Consider the following 16401-nt stretch of genomic DNA (forward strand, 5'->3'; position numbering starts at 1 on the left):
TCTCTCTCTGTGTTCAGAGTGAGAAGGGCCTGGCTGCAGGGAGCGTAACCAAGTACCTGAAGTGGAGCAGGGCTGGGGAAAGGCCAAGGGAGCCGGGGAGCTCCGGCCTAGGAAAGCCCCAGGCTGCAGGCCTGGTAAGGCCTATTAGGTACTGGGTTGCAGGGGCAGCCCATGGGTAGGCAGAGGCAGCAGGTCTGAACCCCTTTGCCTGTGATGCGTGGCTGATACTGCAGTCTGCCCCAGGGAACTGGGGCTAGATGGAAACTGGGCAGTAGCCAAGATTGAGGTGAAGTGGGGATAGTGGGTGGGGGTTCCCCTGGGAGGGGAAGACCCTGAGACTGAGGGGTTCTGCAAGGGGGGGCAGAAATCCAGGAAAGGGGCACCGGGGTCCTGGGAGGGACATGGGGCCAGTGGCAAGGCGGATCACTGGACTGCAGAGGGTGCTCCAAGGCTGGATGAGCTAATTCCTGAGGAAAACCAGCAGGAGGCGCTGCAGGGGTGAGTCCGCACGCTTACAGTTGGTGGAGAATGCAGGCACGTGCGGTCTGCCCCGATAAAAGGGGCCAGGACAAGGACTCGGACTATTGCCTGGACATTGAGGTGGAGAGACAAGCCGGGACGATGGATCCCGCATACACCGGGGTGTACTATGCGGAGACCCCAGGTGTTGTACCTGGGTGGGGCCCGGCGTCAGTGCCCCAGTGGAAGGGGGCTGATGACCCACAGGGACTGCGGGAGGTGCTTTGGGCCCTCCATGAGTAGATGTTCCAGTTGACGGAGGAGCAGCGGGCCCCACGGAACTCCTTGGGAGGGAGTTTAAAGGAAACTGCCGGGGGGAGAGGCCCGATGCCAGGGCCAGGAGGCCTAGGGTGGGCCAACGAACATGTTATGCCTGCTTAAGGCCAGGACATTTGAGGCAGGACTGTCCCTATCGGGATAGGGGCGGGGCACCTCACCCCAAAGAGAGACCGGGACAAGTCCCAAAGGTAGTCCGCTGGGTAAGGGAACCCAGGCGGCTGCCAACATGCTGGGCCTGCGGGTGGCGAGGCCACGTGCGCTGGACGTGCCCAAGTCCTGGGCCAAGGGTCCAGGTCTGCCCTGACAGAAGGGTGGGACCCAGGAAGGTCCAAGGCAGGACAGGGGCGTCGATCTGAGACCAGGGCGTGTGTCCATGGGGGGCGGGATCTGAGACCAAGGCGTGTGTCCGTGGGGGGGGGGGAGGGGAGATCTGAGGGTAGCGATCGATTCCGGAACTCCACCGGAGCGAGCGGCGGTAGCGGAGTCGACGGGGGAGCCGCAGCCGTCGATCCCCGTGCCGTGAGGACCCAAGGTAAATCGATCTAAGATACTTCGACTTCAGCTATGCTATTCACTTAGCTGAAGTTGCATATCTTAGATCAATTTCTCCCCTCCCCCCCCCCAGTGTAGACCAGCCCAAAGATGGGGATGGATCTGAGACCAGGGTGTAGGACCCAGTCGCTCTGGGATCTGGTCCCTAATGACTCGTCTCCTCTCCCAGCTGCTGGCTGGTCGGGCAGAGCGGGGTGTTGGGACGTCATATCTGTGGGGCTGGAGAAACTTTAGAGTTAAGGCTAGGGGGGAGTGGGAGGGGAGAGAGGAGGAGAGGAGCTGAACCTTCATCCCAAAACTCAGTTCAACCTCCTTGTATTGACGCTGGGGAGCTGAGATCAGAGCCCAGCCCTATCCCTAGTGCAGTCAGGGGTGACTCCGGATTGACCCCGGGGGGCTGGGCGCTAAAGACAGGTTACAGACACAGGGGAGTAGTTTGTGTCTCCCCATCTCACTCCTGTTTGTGTGTGAACACAGAACTGTCTGCGCCCAGACCCTCCATCTCCATCAGCCCCAGCGGGGTGATCGCCCTGGGGGCAGCTGTCACCATCCGCTGTCAGTGTCGGTGCGAGGCCAGGAGGTTATTTGTGTATAAAGGTGGAATCGAAATCCGGGAGCCAGATGCTGCGGGGGACAGGGGTGAATTCACCATCCCCAGCACCAGACGGGAAGACGGAGGGTTCTACAAGTGCCAATCTCACTCCAGATCGGAGCTGCCCAGCTGGTCGGATCCCAGTGACATCGTGCGGATCATTGGCTGGGTGTGGGGCTGGGTCCCTCACCTGCTACAGAGCTACAGGGGGTCTCCGCACCTGTGGGACACTCAGAGCCAGGCTCTGCCCTGAGCTCAGCAGAGGGGACACCCGGAGTGGAGTCACTGGGCGGTTCCCAGCCACTGCAGATTGGGGGCTGAGGGAGGGGGGATTCCTGCCCCCAGGGGACCTTGGTGTGTCACTTAACCTGCCTGTGCCTCCATTTCCCCTTGTGTGAATGGGGGATAATCATCCTCCCTGCACCTTGTGTCTGGTTAGATCGTCAGGACTTGGCTTTAGGGCGGGGGCTTTTCTCACCGTGTCTGTGCAGCACCCAGCACCTCTGACTCCCAGCCCCCTCCTGATCTAACCACTAGACCCCACTCCCTTCCCAGAGTCAGGGAGAGAACCCAGGAGTCCTGGCTCCCAGGCTGTGGACCCCACAATAAATAGATAGACGGGTACAGAGGGGTGCTCTGGCTTTCAGTCCCCAGGCACTTTTAGGCGTAGCTCCCAGGAATCGCTGGGATCTCGGAGAGGTTCCTCTAGCTGGATTTTCTCCCAAGGGCTCGGTCTCAGGGACCGTGCCGTGAGGACGGGGCGCAGTGACTGTGCTGGGGTCTGTCTCACGGCCTGTCTCCTTCTCACTGCAGAGACCTACTACCCCAAACCCTCCATCTCCCTGCTCTCCAGCGGGGGGGTCATCCTGGGGGGAGCTGTGACCATCCACTGTCGGGGTCGGCACCAGAACGCGATGTTCCTTCTGTACAAAGATGGAAACCTGAAGATGCTGCAGGATGCGGAGCCTGCTCAGGACATGGCTGAGTTTCCCATCAGCAACGTGAACCAGGGAGACGCAGGGAGCTACAGCTGCCGATATAGCAACAAATTGGACCCGCCCGTCTGGTCAGAGCCCAGCGACCCTCTGGAGCTGCTGGTAGCAGGTGAGCAGTCTGGCTCAGTGTCCCTGCTCCCAGCCCCACAGCCTGCTGGGCCCTCAGGGGGTTGTGGCCCTGATGGGACGCTCAGAGCCAGGCACTGCCCTGATCCCTGGGCCCAGCAGAGGGGAGCGGGGATGGAGTCACTGCGGGTTCCCCAGCTGGGGGGAGTGTGACGGTGCTGCCCATGGGAGCCAGCTGAGGTCACTCAATTAGGGTGAACTGCAAACCAAGTGGGGCAGACAAACCCCAAACGCTGGTGGATATTCCCATACTTAGATTTACCAAGCCAGCACAAAACTACTTCTATAGTACCTCACTGGTTACTCAGAAGTTCAAACAACGCAGTTCCCTGAAAGTACCCAGCCTCAGGCCTCCGTCCAGACACATGTCAGATATGATGATGATTACTGAAAATTTTATCTCATCATATAAAAGAAAAGGTTCTTCCAATCCCAAAGGATCAGCCACATACCCAGGTTCAATTATAACTTAGATTTTGCCCAAAATACACACTATAGGCAATTCTTATTAACTAAACTAAAATTTCTTAAAGAAAAGAGAGAGAGTTGGTTGAAAGATCAATATACATACAGACTTGAATTCAATTCTTGAGGTTCAGATGCATAGCAGAGGTGAGCTTGTAGTTGCCAAAAATCCTTTTAGATACAGTCCATAGGTTATAGTCCAACGTCCATGCTCAGGGTGGCTCCAGTCAGTGACTGGGGATCTCAATCCTTGTGGTTTAAGGTTTCCCCGTGTTGAAACCCAAAGCAGATCTGAGATGCAGCAGGATTGTGTCCCAGGGTTCTTATACATTTCCAGCAGCCTTTCAGCCTGAGAAAACAATAGGCTTAATTCTCCTTCCAAACATCCTGGCAATTAGCACAGGGTAATTTATCCATTAAACACTTCAGATACAGGTTACCACAACCTTCAAAGAGACATAGAGACAATAATACTATTTCACTCAAGTATCATCACAAATGTTAATATTCCTTTTTTGATCTTTGAATTAAAGTTATAGCAATAGACAAGACTTGTTTGCTTACATCACAAGACCTGAGCAAACATCTACCCTTGAGATCTCTAACAATGCAGACTTGCATTTCAAAGCTCTATTCATTTACCTATCTTCCTAACCAGTCCTTAAGGTTCACCCATGGGTTAGGTCAGTCGGTGAATTAATTAACTCTTTCCGGCCTTGTCACCTTTCAATGAAATATTCTATACACTCATAATGTCACAGGGAGCAGCAGCTGCTGGAGGTTTGGGGCTAAGGAAGGGGGGATCCCTACCCCCAGGGGGAGCTGCAGAGCAGGGGGCCTTTCCTGGGGGGGGGATCTTCCCCCAGCAACCCCCACTCTGGGGATGCATAGAGGACTGGGGGGGGGGGAGGGGCTGCCCAGGCAGTACCATTCCCAGCGCTAAATTCACTCCCCACCAGCTTGGATGCTTAAAGATGTAACAAATACAGGGTCGTGGGACAAATGGCCCAATCTGAGTCACCATTTCAGCCCCTTTCCTCCTCTTCCCCCCACCCCCCACAGCCAGGGTGCTCGGTTCCGTCCCTCCCCCATCCCAAGCAATGCTCATTTTAATCTGTCACAGACTCACAGATTGTGCCCACTCTTGGCCCCATGCAGTCCGTGGGGGGAACCCCCTTCAGTGCGACAGCCCTTCTCGGGGGTCCACTCTCTCCCGGGGTCAGGCCCCTCTACCTCCTGATACTGCACCTCTCTGAGCCTTAGCACGTCTGTCTCTCACTGTGGGCCCCTCAGGGAGTCCCCTTGCTCTGGACCCCTGGGGCCTCCACTCCCAAAGGGAATAATGCAACCCTGCTCTCTAGCCCAGAGCGAGACTCAGCCAGCGTAAAACAGGAGGGTTTATTGAGCGTCTGAACCCAGCACAGGAAACTCTCAGAGCCTCAGGCCTGGCCTCCCTCAGCCCAGCACATCCCAGTCTCCCCTGCATCCAGGTGGGCTCTGCCTGCTCCCTCTCTACAATCCCAAGCCCCCCTGCTTCCCAGCTGGGCATCTGAGATCACCAGCCCCAGGCCCCACCTCTGTCCATTGTCTTCTCTCCAGGGAAACTGGGTCGCCTGGGCCTCCTCGGGCTGGAACCGGCTGGTCAGGTCACCGGGGTCCTCTCTTCGCAGCCCATTGTCCTCCCACTGGCCAGAACCAGCTGTGACTCCTGAGCTGGGCCTCCGGGTCACCAGGTCCCCAGTCACTGGGTGTAGTGGGGTGGTCACCCGCTCCTGCCCTGAAGGGTTTAAAGACAGCCCTGGGAGGGGGCTGGTGCAGGGGAAAGCAGCTACTAGGCTGCTTGGGGAAGCAGCCGCAGCTGGGCCACACCCCAATCAGGCCTCAGCTGGCCCTATATAAGAGGGCAGTGGGCAAGGTACAGTCAGACTCCCTCTAGCTGCTGAGAGGGAGGGACCTGGCTGCAGGGACCTGAGTGGAGCAGGGCTGGGGAAAGGCAGAGGAGCTGGGGAGCTCCAGCCTGGAAGGCTCCAGGCTGCGACCTAGCAGAAGGCCAACGGGTACTGGGGGTTGCAGAGGACAGCCCAGGGGTAGGCAGAGGCAGCAGGTCCCAACCTTGCTGGTGATGAGTAGGCTGATACTGCAGTCTGCCCCAGGGCGCGGGGGCTAGATGATGACTGGCAGTAGCCTTATACTGAGGCAAGGTGGGGCTAGTGGGTGGGGGTTCCCTGGGGAGGGGAGAGACTGAGGGGTGTATGGCCAGGGGGCAGCACCCCAGATAACAGAGCACTGGGGCTGGGAGGGACACGGGGGCCAAGCGGCAGCGGGACACCGGCCTGCAGAGGCTGGATGAGCTAATTCCCAGAGACAACCAGCAGGAGATGCCACAGGGGTGAGTTGCACAACACTACACTGGGGTATCCGTTCTCCAGGCCATCGGCTGGGGTCCCAAGTTCCCTCTCCGGTCCTCTGTAACAACAAACTCCCTCTCCCCTCACCTCGTTAAACCAGTAACCCCCAGGGACACTGAGTCCCACCCCCTCTGCATGCAACCCACTGGAAAAACCAAGAAAATCCCCCACTTTGTCACATAATCCATGGTGAGGTGGTTCCCTCTGTTGGGCCCCTTCGGGCCATTTGGAGGGGGATGGTCCCTGCAGAAAGAACTGATGGCCTCAATTCTTCTATATGGAGGGTGATGGACAGATCCATGGGGACGGACAGTCATGGGTCAGTGGGTCCTTGGGAACGTAGGGTGGTGGACAGATGGGAGCATGTCTAGTGATGGATAGGAAGATGGACTAAGATGGTAGACTGTGTCTACATGAAAACTGGACCCGAAATGACAATTCCCGTGTGGTTCCCAACCCCCATTGGTGATTTCAAAGCGAGTCTGGGCTGTCGGAGCCAGGCAGGGGCTGCATCTGCGCTGAGGGTCTCGCGGGGCCAAACCTCCCCATTCTGGGATTCCCGGGCACTGAGCCAGCCTGAATCCCTGGGTCCCATCCTCTCCCTCAGCCTGGGTAAGAGCCACCACATTCGGTTATCAGGAGGGGCGTCCCGGTATAACTAACCACAGACACCAGGGCTCCAGCTTTCTCAGCCGGCTCCCGACAGACGCTGGTTCTATTCCCACATGGGGAACTGACCCGACTCAGCCGGGAATGGTGCCGGCTCCCACCCGCCCAGGCAGCACAGGGCCAGGTACCGGGGCTGGGGGCAGGAAATCTCCATCAACCCCCACCAGAAACAGGTTTGTGCTGCCCAAGGATCTGCCCCCGGGGGAAGGCACGGAGGGCTTGCTGCGTAGGACAGGGGCAGATCCCCACAGCGAATGCCCATCTGGGCTCATTTTATATGCTGGGGGGTGTCAGTGGGCAGATGCCAGATTGGCTTGATGGGGGCAGGGCCCAGGAGAGCTTCCCTGAACACACAGCCCCACCCCGGGGGCCCCACAGACTGAGGAGCTGTGCTGCCCACTAGCACCATAAAACCACCCGTGTGGGGCACAGCTCGGTGCGTATCCCCCTGGGAGAATGGTGCTGGGGATAACGGTCTGATGTATCCCGTCTCCGCCTGTGTCTGCAGAGGGCCCGGGGGAATGGCTCAGAAGCAGGGCTCCCTCTTCGCATGGGTGCTGTCCAGCAGGACATTGACCCTGGAACCTACCAACCTAGATAGACACGGTGTTAACGCTTAAACCCACTGATTTAGAGTAAAACCTTGTTGAGCCTGGAACCTAATGATGGCTGTTGTGGTGTCAGGACTGCTACATTTTCCGCTGCTGATCCCTTCAGTAGGGCCTGGTTCTCCCAATGATCTCAAAGCCTCCCGCCACTGCCATTCCCCCCCACCCACATGATTCCTATGCAGAAATGAGCTGAAGCTGCTGGGAAATTCGCAGGATAGGGGCAGGACCTGAGTCTGGGGGGAGGAGAAAGGGTGTGCTACAGGATCTGGGCCCAGCTGGCTTTAGAGGCATGGGACCTCAGGTACATTTCTCCCCCCCCCTCCAGGCCCCACCCCAGTACAGCCCTGTGCCAGAATCCCCTCTGCTCCTGCCCCCCACTAGGCCCATGATGGAATATTCTGCTGTGGGTCCCTGGGTCCTCGAGGAGGAGGGGCTGGGGCAGCAGGTAGCAAACCAGCCACTCACGGCCTGGTGCTGCTTCCCAGGGGGATTGGAACCACACGAGTTCTGAGCAGCCCCATCATTGCTGGGGTGAGCGCGGCGGCCGCCGGCCTCCTCCTCCTGGCCTTCGTCTGCTACAGAAGAACCCGAGGAAGTGAGTTCCCTGCCCAGCGAGGGAAGGGCTAAACCTGCTGCAAAGTCGGGCTGGGAAGGAGTCACGGCTTGGATGGGAGACAGGCCAGGAAACTCAGGGGGTGGGGCAGGGGGCTCTGTAGGGGGTGCTCTCCCTACAATCAGGGCTGGCCCCAATGCCTCAGGGCAGTTCTAGGGGGTGCTGTGCTGCAGGGGTGTAGGGGGAACCGTGCTGCAGGGAGCCAGGCTCAGCAGCTGAAGGGGGCAGGGCTCCCCCTGGGCAGAGCAGTGGAGGGGGACGCTCTCTCCCGGGGCCCCCCGTCCCGGCTGCCCTCTAGGGCTGAGGGGCAGGGCTGGTACATGGGATCCATACAATCGACTCATGGACGATTCTGCTTCATGTCTCTGCAGGGAAAGGACCAGCCCTGAGACAGAGCGGGTGAGACCCCAGCTCCACTCCCCACCCCCGATCTACCTGTCCCTGTCCTGGGTTCTCTCCCTGGCTCGGGGAGGGCAGTGGGGTCTAGTGGGTTGGAGCGGGGGAGGGGGCTAGGAGCCAGGACTCCTGGGTTCTGTTACTATCTCTATCTCTCTCCCCATAGGGAGTCCAAGGCTGCAGCCGCAGTCTGTACGGCACATATGAGGGGGCAGGCGAGGGGAGGGGAAGGGAGGAGCGGGTGCTTCCTGGTGCAGGCCACATCCTGTTGGGGGAGGACATGTTGATGTGGGGTGCAGTCTGTCTGTCACTTTGGGATGAGTCATCTCTGCATTCTCTTGGGTGTGCTCCTGCTCTGTGACTCAGTTTCCCTTGCTGCACCATGGAGCTAGTGATCCTGCCCCACCCCAGTGTGCTGGGAGAGGGAGTTTGTTGTTACAGAGGACCGGCGACGGAACTTGGGACCCCAGCCAATGGCCTGGAGAATGGAGACCCCAGCGACAGGTGACCTGGGGGAGCGGGGTTTAGGATTGTTAAGGCTAGACAGGCCTGTTGGAAAAGGTCAGGGCAGCCTGGGCACCTCTCGATGCCTCCTGAGATTGCCCCGTTCCCAGCTGGTCCCCGGACTGGGCAGCTCCCATGTGGGGCTGGGAGGTGATGGGGCGCGGGGGGGGGGGGGGAACCAGGCAGCTGCAAGAGGGGATGTGGTTTGCTGAGCGTGGCAGGGAGTTGGCTTTGCTCTGACCGTGGTAGATTTGGTCTGGAGATTGCAGAGAAACCATCTGATGGGAAGAAAGGGGCCGAGTGCATCACGGGCTTCCTGGGGCTGCAGCACCTGGCGCAGTTCCTCATTCTGCTCGCACTCAGGCCTCAGACTGGGTGGAGCTGGGCACCGGGGTGTTGGAGGCAGTGCTGAGGGGCCCTCACTGCCCCGTCATGGCGTCTGCTCTCACCGTCCTCCTCCTCGGTGAGTATTGGAGACAGCCAGGGCGAGTGCCCATGGGGGGCGGGGGGAGTATGAGACCAGGGTGTAGGATTCAGTTGCTCTGGGATCTGGTCACTAACGCGCCATCTCCTCTCCAGGCTGCTGGCTGGCCGGGCAGAGCAGGGTGTGGGGAGGTGAGTATCAGTCTGTGCGGAGGATGATAACATCAAGGACGAGGGACGGGATGCATGGAATGGGGAAAAGAGGAACTGAGCCCTGACCCTTCCTCAAAACTCAACCCAAACTCCCTCTGTGAGCTCAGACCCGGCCCCGTTCTTCTGTGTCCCGTCCCTCCCCTCCCCCCGAGAGTAACTAGAAACTGAATCTGGCTCCCGGGGTCTGGCGAAACAGCTGGGAACCGTCCCCTGGTTCAATGTCGTGCCCCCCCACAGGCTATGAGGATCGGGGGTGGGGGGTGGCACTTGGATTTATTTCAGCTCATACAAACGCTAACAGGGCCTGTCCATGGGCTCTAGATCCCCTCAGGGAACCAAAACATTCACGGTCAGTGCAGCCGTGGGGAGAACCCCCCAGATCCACCCCCAACAGCTCCCTCCCCTGAACTTACAGCCCTCCCACACACTCCTGCTGGTCACAGACTCTATTTGCAACCCCGGGGTGGGGGGCAGAGCTGCAGGGGGCCCACTGGTCAGGCTCCCTGACTGGCCTCGAGTGGGGCCAGGGGGGTGGGGGGGGACTCTCACTCCATAGTGGAACAGAATCGCTGGTTGTATCCCAATGACCCCGTCGAGATCATTGTAGCAGGTGATGGGCCCGGCTCAGTGTCCTGGCTCCCAGCCCCACATCCAGCCAGATCCTCAGGGGGTCTCTGCCCTGATGGGACGCTCAAAGCCAGGCTCTACCCTGAGCCCTGGATCCAGCAGAGGGGACGCCTGGCCAGGGAGCGGGGATGGAGTCACTGGGGGGTTCCCAGCCATGGGGGGACCAGCAGCCACTGGAGATTTGGGGCAGAGGAAGGGAGGATCCCTGCCCCCAGGGGGAGCTGCAGAGCAGGGGGGCCTTTCCCAGGCAACACATCAGTTATGGGGTGATGGGCGGAGCTGAAGGTTATAAACCTCAGTGTATAGTAGAGACTTACTGTGACGAAGTGGACACTTGCACAGTCCCCTACAAGTCAGTGGTGGTGCTGTGCACAGAACCCACAAGTCCTGGCCCGCATCCTCCCTGCTCTCCCCACTAGAGCCTACTTCCCTCCCAGGGACAGAACCCAGAAGTCCTGGCCCCCAGCACAGAAGCCAGGGAATGGCTGGGAGCCAGTATTCTTGCCAGCAAATTAAAGAAATATGGGTGGATGAATGGACCATAAGGTCGATAGAAAGCTGGTTAGATCATCGAGCTCAACTTGTAGTAATCAATGGCTCCATGTGTAGTTGGCAGCCAGTATCAAGCGAAGTGCCCCAAGGGTCAGTCCTGGGATGGGTTTTGTTCAATATCTTCATTAATGAGCTGGAGGATGGCGTGGATTGCACCCTGTCAGGGTTCCCTCCCCACTCTGAACTCTGGGATACAGATGTGGGGACCCGCATGAAGACCCCCTAAGCTTATTTCTACCATCTTAGGTTAAAAACTCCCCTATTCCTTTGATTAAGTAATGCTGCCACCACCAAGTGATTTAAACAAACATTTAGGGAGGGCCACTTGGAGCCCTACCTTCCCCAAATATCCCCCCAAGCCCCTACACCCCCTTTCCTGGGGAGGCTTAAGAATAATATCCTCATCAATTGGTACAGGTGAACACAGACCCAAACGGTTGGATCTTAAAACAATGAAAAAATCAATGAGGTTTTTCAAAGAAGAATTTTAATTAAAGAAAAGGTAAAAGCATCACCTCTGTACAATCGGGATGGTAAGTACTTTACAGAATAACGAAAGACTCAAGAACACAGAGGATCTCCCCTCTAGGCAAAACCTTAAAGTTACAAAACCAGGTATAAACCTCCCTCTTCGACAAAGGAAATCACAAGCCAAAATAAAAGTAAGCTAATGCATTCCTTCGCTAGTACTTACTAATACTAATGGAGTTGGATTGCTTGCTTTCTTGATCTGTTTCCGGCAAGCACACAGAACAGACAGACAAAGAACAGACAAAACAAAGCCTTTTCCCCCTCCCCAGATTTGAAAGTATCTTGTCCCCTTATTGGTCCTTTTGATCAGGTGTCAGCCAGGTTACCTGAGCATCTTAACCCTTTACAGGTAAAAGGATTTTGTGCCTCTGGCCAGGAGGGATTTTATAGTACTGTATACAGGAAGGTGGGGGGAGGGATAGCTCAGTGGTTTGAGCATTGGCCTGCTAAACCCAGGGTTGTGAGTTCAATCATTGAGGGGGGGCCACTTAGGAATCTGGGGCAAAAATCTGTCTGGGGTTGGTCCTGCTTTGAGCAGGGGGTTGGACTAGATGATCTCCTGAGGTCTCTTCCAACCCAGATATTCTATGAAGGTTGTTACCCTTCCCTTTATATTTATGACATACCCTCAGCAAGTTTGCAGATGACACTAAACTGGGAGGAGTGGTAGATATGCTGGAGGGTAGGGATTGGATACAGAGGGACCTAGACAAATTAGAGGATTGGGCCAAAAGAAATCTGAGGTTCAACAAGGACAAGTGCAGAGTCCTGCACTTAGGACGGAAGAATCCCATGCACTGCTACAGACTAGGGACCGAGTGGCTAAGCAGCAGTGCTACACAAAAGGACCTAGGGGTTACAGTGGACGAGAAGCTGAATATGCGTCAACAGTGTGCCCTTGTTGCCAAGAAGGCTAACGGCATTTTGGGCTGTATAAGTAGGAGCATTGCCAGCAGATCGAGGGACATGATCATTCCCCTCTATTCAGCATTGGTGAGGCCTTATCTGGAGTACTGTGTCCAGTTTTGGGCCCCACACTACAAGAAGGATGTGGAAAAATTGGAAAGAGTCCAGTAGAGGGCAACAAAAATGATTAGGGGGCTGGAACACATGACTTATGAGGAGAGGCTGAGGGAACTGGGATTGTTTAGTCTGCAGAAGAGAAGAATGAGGGGGGATTTGATAGCTGCTTTCAACTACGTGAAAGGGGGTTCCAAAGAGGATGGATCTAGACTGTTCTCAGTGGTAGCAGATGACAGAACAAGGAGTAATGGTCTCAAGTTGCAGTGGTGGAGGTCTAGGTTGGATATTAGGGGAAACTTTTTTACTAGAAGGGTGGTGAAGCACTGGAATGGGTGGTGGAATCTCCTTCTGTCATAAACAGATAGTTAAGGGTTAATGCCTCTTTTATCTGTAAAGGGTTAAGAAGTTCACCTAGCCTAGCTGACACCTGACCAGAGGAACCAATGGGGGAAATAATAATTAGGGGGTTAATCAAATTGGGTATTCTTTTGTGTAACTAAGTTTTTGCCAGGGAATCATCCTCTGTGTTTTGAATCTGTTGTCTGTGAGATCAGCTGGTATGCTATCTCCCAGAAGGTTTTCTTTTACCTTTCTTTTCTTTAATTAAAAGACTTTTATTTTTAAGAAACTGATTGATTTTTCCTTGTGTTAAGATCCAAGGGGATTGGATCTGGACTCACCAGGAATTGGTGGGGGAAAAGAGGGGGGGTGGTTAAATTCTCCTTGTGTCAAGATCCAAGGGTAGGGATCGGTGTTCACCAGGAAATTGATGAAGAAGTCTCTCAAGGCTACCCAGGGAAAGGAGTTAGAACTTGGGAGTGGTGGCTGCAAAACCAGATCTAAACTGGTAATTCAGTTTAGGGGTTCACATGCAGGTCCCCATATCTGTACTCTAAAGTCTAGAGTGGGGGTAAAACCTATGACACCTTCCTTAGGGGTTTTTAAGGTCAGGCTTGACAAAGCCCTGGCTGGGATGGGCTTAGTTGAGGATTGGTCCTGCTCTGAGCAGGGGGCACCACAACAACCAAATACACAACAGGTTCAACTCGATGACCTCCTGAGGTCCTTCCAACCCTGATATTCTATGACTGGACTGGCCTGTCACCCGCTAGGGAGCAGAGCTCTGGGCCCCCAGGGGCTGGGGTTGCTCCGTGTCTCATGCTGTTAGCCCAGGGCTCAGAGGAAACTGGCCCCTGTGGAAAGGCATCCAGGAGCCCGTCCCCAGGGCCGCCGGGACTGACCCGCCACTGAGGCCACGTGGTGAGGACGGGCCCCAGGACTGAGTGACGGGGCCTGCGTCTCACGGCCTGTCTGCTTCCCACTGCAGAGCTCAGCTACCCGAAACCCAATATCTCCCTGAGCCCCAGCGGGGGGGTCTCCCTGGGGGGAGCCGTGACTGTCTGGTGTCGGGGGCAGCGCCGGGGCATGCGGTTCATGCTGAATAAAGAGAGAAGCCATTTCCCACCTGTGGATTCGAACGGGTTTCAGGCTGTGTTTCGCATCAAAAATGTGAGCCGGGAGGACGGCGGGAACTACAGCTGCTCCTATCACAGAGGATCGGAGCCGCTTGCCGTGTCGTACCCAAGCGACCCCATGGAGCTGGTGGTGAGAGGTGAGGGGCCCGGCTCGGCGTCCCCATTCCCAGCCCCACCCCGAGCCAGACCCTCATGGGGGCTCGGTGCCAATGGGACGCTCAGAGCCAGGCTCTGCCCTGAGCCCTGACCCCACAGAGGGGACGTCCGGCTTGGGAGCGGGGACGGAGTCACTGGGGGGTTCCCCAGCCAGGGGGGAGCAGTAGTCCCTGGAGACTCGGGACAGGGAGGCTACTTTAACGCTGCCCCTTGTGCGTAGGAACCGTGAGTCGCTATTTAATCCCGTGATCCCATCTCCCTGTTCTCCAGGCCCCGCCCCAGGCAGTGCCCCAGCCGGAGCTGAATGAGGCAGGGGCTGCAGGAGAAGCAGTGGCTTGGTGGACACGACGCTGGGCTGGGACCCAGGAGATCTGGTCCAGCTCCTGGCACAGCCACAGACTCTGTGTAATGGGAGCACATCGCGGTTTTCAAAAGTGTCCTTCGTTGTGGAGGGGCCTCAATCTTTGGGGGATCTCAGGCCGAGCGCCCACAATCCGAGACACCCACAGTTAGTGGAGAACTCTGCAAACGCTGGCCTCAATAGCGCTGGAGCCTTTGTGCTGTAGGAGCATGTAGGGCCCCTGCCATGATCAGGGCCCCGTTGTGCCAGGCGCTGCATAAACACAGAGTGAAGAGATAGTCCCGGCCCCTGGGAGCTCACTAAGGAAAGTGAATCTGTCTGTGCCTCAGTTTCCCACTGTGTAGAATGGGAATAATGACCCCTTCTTGCCTCCTGGGGGTCTGACTTCCAGTGTGGAGCCCTGCACTGCCAGGTGCCAAAGACCAGCCTGTGAGTTGCTCTATGTCCAGGGCAGGCCTGACGCAGTGAATTAGGCTGGGGCTACACACAGGCATATGAGGATCCCAAGAACTAGGGAGCTGCGGCTCGGTGTCTGTGGGGCTGGGAGCCCAGCTCACAGGGCCGGGATTCTGGGTGGGGGGACCTCTGGGATCTGGGAGAGAATCTCTGCCTGGGGGGCCCTGGATCTGACTGGGAGCCGGCTGGGGAGGCCGGGGGCTGGGTGGGTGCCCGGGTCTGGCTCTCACAGCCTGTCTCCTGTGCGCAGATCCGAACTTACCCAGACCCTCCATCTCTCTGAGCCCCACTGGGGTCACTGCCCCAGAGGCAGATGCCACCATCCGGTGTCAGGGGCAGCGCCGGAACATGACGTTCTTCCTGCACAAGGCCGGAGACCTGAACCCGCAGCAACAGATGGACCCTGGTGTGGACGGGGCCGAGTTCCGCATCCCCACCGTGGGCCGGCAGCATGGAGGGAACTACAGCTGCAGCTACCGGCCCCAACCAGAGCCCTTCGTCTCCTCGCAGCTCAGCGACACCGTGCAGCTGGTGGTAGCAGGTGAGGAGCCCGGCTCGGCGTCCTTGTTCCCATCCCCACACCCCGCCAGATCCTTGGGGGGTCTCTGCACTGAGGGGATGTTCAGAGCCAGGCTCTGCCCTGAGCCCTGGGCCCAGCAGAGGGGACACCCAGCTATGGAGCAGGGACAGAGTCACTGCGGGGTTCCCCATCCAGGGGGAGCAGCAGCCACTGGAGGTTTGGGGCAGACAGAGGGGTTCCCTGCCCCCAGAGGGAGCTGCAGAGAAGGGGGCTTTTCCCAGGGGGATGCTCGCTGGGTTGCTCCTGTTCTTAAGACCCATAGAGGAGTTGGAGTCTGGGGGGCGCAATTGCTGTGGAAACAGGTCATGGTGCCCAGAGGTGGGTGGGGCCCAGACATCAGGGGGAGGGGCAGCCCCAGATCCCCCAATGCCTCCTGCTATGCAGGTCACGGCCTGGAATTTGCTGGAGTATCCTGGGGAGGGACAGGATCTGACGGCTGCGCTGTGAAATTGGGCCCAGCTGGGTGCCAGAGTCCTGGGGCAATAACCCCCCCTTCTTGGGCCACATGACATCCCCCTGGCAATAGGAGTGAGCATTTCCCAGAATTCCCTTGGTTCTTGCTTCCCCTCCCCCCATTGGGGTCTATGGGGACCCCCTGACCTTCCCCCCAATAGTTGTTCTGCTGCCTCTGGCTGCTCCCTAGGCCTGGGCATCACCCGAGTATGGGGGGCAGCAGGTAACGTACCAGCCTCCCCCAGTGCGCACTGCCTGGCTGTGTTTGGCAGCAGCCGAGATACCCCGGGGATGGGCTCACTGCACAGCAGACAGGCCGGAGCAGAGGTACCTGTGGGGGTGGACAGAGGGGTCCTATGGGGACAGGGAGCTGGGGTGGTTCCCTATTCTGGGGGGCTAAGACCCTGAGGCTCTGATTGTCCCCATCCCCTGGCCCAGTCCTAGGGTGTCGGGTGTCTTGGGGGCAGTTCGTCCACCTGGGAGCCCCCTTCACCAGGGCAGCTGAGGCAGCAGGACGTGGCCTCCCCTTAGGGGTCTGGCCCTGGGGAGGCCCCAGAGCCATGGCACCTGGGAGACCCCCAGAGGGGGGCTAGGCTGGACCTGCCGGATGAGGGGGGTTTGGGGCTCCGCTCCCGGGGCAGCGCCACCTGCTGATTTTCCCCGTCCAAGCGGCCAAGTGACTCTTCCCTCCCCCCCGCAGCAGCCCCCCTGGATTTCACCAACACCAACATCGCCCGCCTGGGGCTGGGTGCCACGGTCCTGCTCGTCCTGGGGCTGATCCTGGCTGAGGCCTATTACAGCCGCCCAAGGGGGACCCCCTAG

General features: G+C 57.8%; 1 protein-coding gene across 1 annotated transcript; it reads left to right on the forward strand.

Annotated features, from left to right (window-relative positions):
* The first annotated feature begins 528 nt into the window (after positions 1–528).
* Positions 529–16401, forward strand: LOC135893086 (immunoglobulin superfamily member 1-like). Its single transcript, XM_065420871.1, has 6 exons — positions 529–664; positions 1828–2106; positions 2756–3046; positions 13426–13710; positions 14797–15087; positions 16280–16401. The coding sequence occupies exons 1-6, from the start codon at positions 529–531 to the stop codon at positions 16399–16401; spliced, it is 1404 nt and encodes a 467-aa protein (XP_065276943.1).

The sequence above is a fragment of the Emys orbicularis genome, chromosome 21, assembly GCF_028017835.1.
Source record: "Emys orbicularis isolate rEmyOrb1 chromosome 21, rEmyOrb1.hap1, whole genome shotgun sequence".
Lineage (NCBI taxonomy): Eukaryota > Metazoa > Chordata > Testudines > Emydidae > Emys > Emys orbicularis.